This window comes from Condylura cristata, unplaced genomic scaffold, assembly GCF_000260355.1.
Source record: "Condylura cristata isolate star-nosed mole 26May11 unplaced genomic scaffold, ConCri1.0 scaffold00010, whole genome shotgun sequence".
NCBI lineage: Eukaryota > Metazoa > Chordata > Mammalia > Eulipotyphla > Talpidae > Condylura > Condylura cristata.
This window is the reverse complement of record NW_004567111.1, coordinates 5,843,191-5,846,684: the sequence shown is the minus strand read 5'-3', so window position 1 is coordinate 5,846,684 and position 3,494 is coordinate 5,843,191. Positions and strand designations below refer to the sequence as shown.

At 54.6% G+C, this 3,494-nt stretch overlaps 1 protein-coding gene across 1 annotated transcript in view; it reads right to left on the bottom strand.

The window, feature by feature from the left end:
* SLC15A1 (solute carrier family 15 (oligopeptide transporter), member 1) overlaps positions 1–347 on the bottom strand; it is a 38,044-nt gene extending 37,697 nt beyond the window's left edge. Inside the window, exon 1 of the mRNA XM_004680291.2 lies at positions 344–347. Coding sequence (XP_004680348.1) covers positions 344–347 — 4 coding nt within the window. The remainder of the gene's footprint in view (positions 1–343) is intronic.
* Between the last annotated feature and the right edge of the window lie 3,147 nt (positions 348–3,494).

Genomic DNA, 3,494 nt, shown 5'->3' with positions numbered 1-3,494 from the left:
GACCGGAGGCTCGTGACGGGGCGAGCCCGCAGCGCCCCCGCCCCCGTCCGTGGGCGCCCTCGGCCTGCGCCCCCGTTCTCGGTGCCTGGGTAAGAGACCTCTAAGAAGGGGGCTGTGGCGAGGACCGCGGGTCCCCAGGCTCGCTCAGCTGGACGCGAGGTGGGGTGGGGAGGGAGAACATTCCCGAAGCCCAGTACCCGTTGCCCCCCCCCTGTTTCCTGCCGTCACCCCCCCTCAGTTCCCAGCTGCCCCCCGAGGCCGTCGCCTCTGCAGCGCCCAGACCCAGCAGCGCCGGCGCCCGCGGCTCCCGGTCCCCTCCCCGCCCAGCCGCGCGCACACCTACCCATGGTGGCGGCTCCTGGGCTCCCAGCGACTGCCGCGCCGGAGTGCAGGCGGGAGGGCTTTTCTTTAAGGTGTTGCTCCTGACTTGGTTTCCAGGCCCTGCCCAGCCACCTGTGCAACCGGGCTGTGCAGGCGGGGCGGCGGCTCCACCCTCGGAGGCGGTGGAACAGCCGGGAGCAGAGGTTAGCGCTCCTTGAGCCCAGCGAGGGGACACCTGTCGCGGCCAGCACCCGGACTCCGCTGCTCCGCCCCAGGCCCGTGGGGGCGGGCGAGAGGCAGGGCCTCTGCTGACCGCAGCATCTCGGAGACCCAGGCCAGGGAGGCCCCGAAGACGCCAGCGCGACTCTGAGCCACCTGGAGGGCTGGTTCCCAGGCAGGTTCCTCCCCAGATTCTCTTCCCATTCGCAGGCTCAGGGGGTCGGAGTAGACCCCGATAACGTGCATTTCTGACAAGTTTTGAGGGGTGTTGATGCTGTGGGTCGGGACCCCACTTGGAGAGCACTACTGGGGAAATGCACATTCAGGGGCAGGCAAAGAGGGCGCACCGGTCACTGTCCGTGCACGGCACAGGCCTTGCCTGGGCTGAGGGACGCCCGGCTGGAGAAGCCTACCTTTCCTTTCTCTCTCTACGGATGACGAAACAAAAATAACACCGAGATCATCTCCAGAGCACTTCTCTATTTCAGTATCCGACTAGGGCGTTGTGCTCTGAAAACTCACTCAAAAGGGAAATGATGGCTGGTTTCAAGTCTTTAAAAAAAACGAGGTAACACGGGGATTATAACTGAGATGGAAAAGGCACAAAATGATGGAAGAATGAACTATTATATTATTTAAAAAAATAAGATGGTTGTGACATTAAACACACACACAACCATCCTCACCCATGAGTGGACATTAACCGGAATCAAGTGCATTCACTGGTTCATCACCGGGACTTTTCTGTCTTCATAAACGGAGGCTCCATACCTGCGGAAGCCGCTCTCCTGCCGGCCGCCCAGGTCCCCCTCTGGCTGTGGACAGGCCATCTTGGGTTGGGGCTTCATCCTGCAGTGTTGCTCCCTTCTGTCTTCTTTAACTGAGCACCACGGCTTCAAGTTCCATCTGGATCACAGCTAGGTCAGAATTTCCTTCTCATTTAAAGGCGACGTCTAGGCCACTGTGAGGACATACAGCGTTTAGTCTGTCCATCACCTGTCTCCAGTCTCTTCTGAGTTTCAGCTGTTGAAGACTGTGGTGCACAGAGAGACACAGAGGCAGTTTTCCCCAAGGTGGCTGGACCTGTCTTTCAGGCTTTCTACGTGGTGCCTAAGAAGGAGACAGAAACCTCCTCAAGTAGTGTCTACACTGAGACACAGGCTGGCAGTGGACGTCTCTAACGGCCTGCGGGCTGCAAGTAGAAAATGCATCAGTAATGGACAGATGGAAAGAAAACGTGCTCTGGACTGGTGGGAAGCAAGTTCAGCTTGCTCCCTGTTGCTAACCCAGGGCGCCCTGACCTCTATGTTCGCCCAAACTAACATAGGACACTCAGAGCCACAAGAGAATGAAGCGGGATCCTGGGGTCTGGAGTCCAGAGTCTGTTTTTAGGACCGCCCATGGGCATATATAAGGTTTTACGTGCAGGGAAAAACAGGAAATGTGCCTGACACAGGGGGTGCGGTGCTTCTTGCAGTTTCTGCTAAAGACAAGGTAGGGGGCTGCAGCTGTTTGCAGGACAGAGTGCACTGTGCTCTGCTGGCTTGTTTGCTGGCCTTACTGGGGAGCGTGCTCACCCATGCACAACATTAGCCAGGGCGGACAGGTGCCCTTGAGGTCCTGTCGAGTTATCCACAGCTCCCTTGTCCTCAGGTCTCCCTGGGTGTTCAGGGTGAAGCATGTGAGTTAATCTTGATCGAAGTCTTCTCTGCGGGGTGGTATTTCAGTTGGGGAGCTCCCAAAGCTGAGGTCCTGGGCCACTGTAAATGCATTCTTGTTCTAGGACAGCAGCACCAGCACTCCATGGGGACTGTGGCAGGTGCAAATTCTTGGGTCCCATCCCAAATCAGGGTGCAGCTGAGGTTTTGTAGTAGTGGGGAAAATGCTGTTACTTCCTTGCGTTCATTGACTCCACCCAGACATTCTTTATGGTCTCCAAGGGCAAACCAGTAGGCACTAGCAAGCAGAAACAACACAGAAGAAGCCCTACACTCACAGGCTTATGGGCTTTGCTATCTTTTAAGGAGGGCAGAAGAGGCAAGTTACTCCAGATGAGAAAACAAATGCAGAACAAAGGAAGCTTCTCTGAGCTCTGCTGACTCGGACAAGGCCAGTTGATCCCTAGAATCCACCAGGATTCCCAATCTGGTCTAGACTGAGGACCAGGCATGTCTCATTCAATGTCCTTGGTGTGTGGTGTATACAGGGGAGCTTCCCACTCTCTACTGTCTCAAGAGAAAGTCAAAACCATGCCAGCCTTGGCTTTGCACCCCTCTCTCCTCCTGAGGCTGCCATAACAAATTACCCCTAATTTCACAACTTAAAATTACAGAAATGTATAACTTTACCCTTCTGGGGATAAGTTTGGGGATCACCATGTGGGCAGACACTGTCCTTAGAAAGGAGCATCTTTCTCTACCTCATCCAGCTTCTGGAAGCTCCTCATACTTTGGCTTGCGGCCACATCATTCTCCTCTCTGTTCCTATCTTCCCATCACCTCCCCCTTGGTCTTCTCTCTTTTTCTTTTTTTATAACAGCTGTAGTCCTGGCACTCCACTTGCAACCCTAGTAAGTGGCAGCAGAGAAGGGGCTGAAATCCGGTCTGTCTGATGCCAGGCTCTACCCTTGACCTCATGCCGTGGGCCTTGACCACATGGTTTCACTGTCACTCATTTTAGAAGTGGAGTGGCTGATGGACAAGCACAAGTGGCATGTACAGGGAAACCTTATTCCAGTGTTTAAAAGGCTGAGACATCGTAGGGGCTCTTCTTGCTCTCTTCTACTTCTTTTACTTTCTAGGTATCTGCCAAGCCCAGAGAAAGACACAAATACACTGAGATCCACACATTGGACTCATGGAAGTCCTGTTAGAAATAGCTGCCATGTAGCCATCATGGAAAGTGATCTGGATTTACCTTAAGAAACTAAAAATGGAAATACTCTATGACCCAGC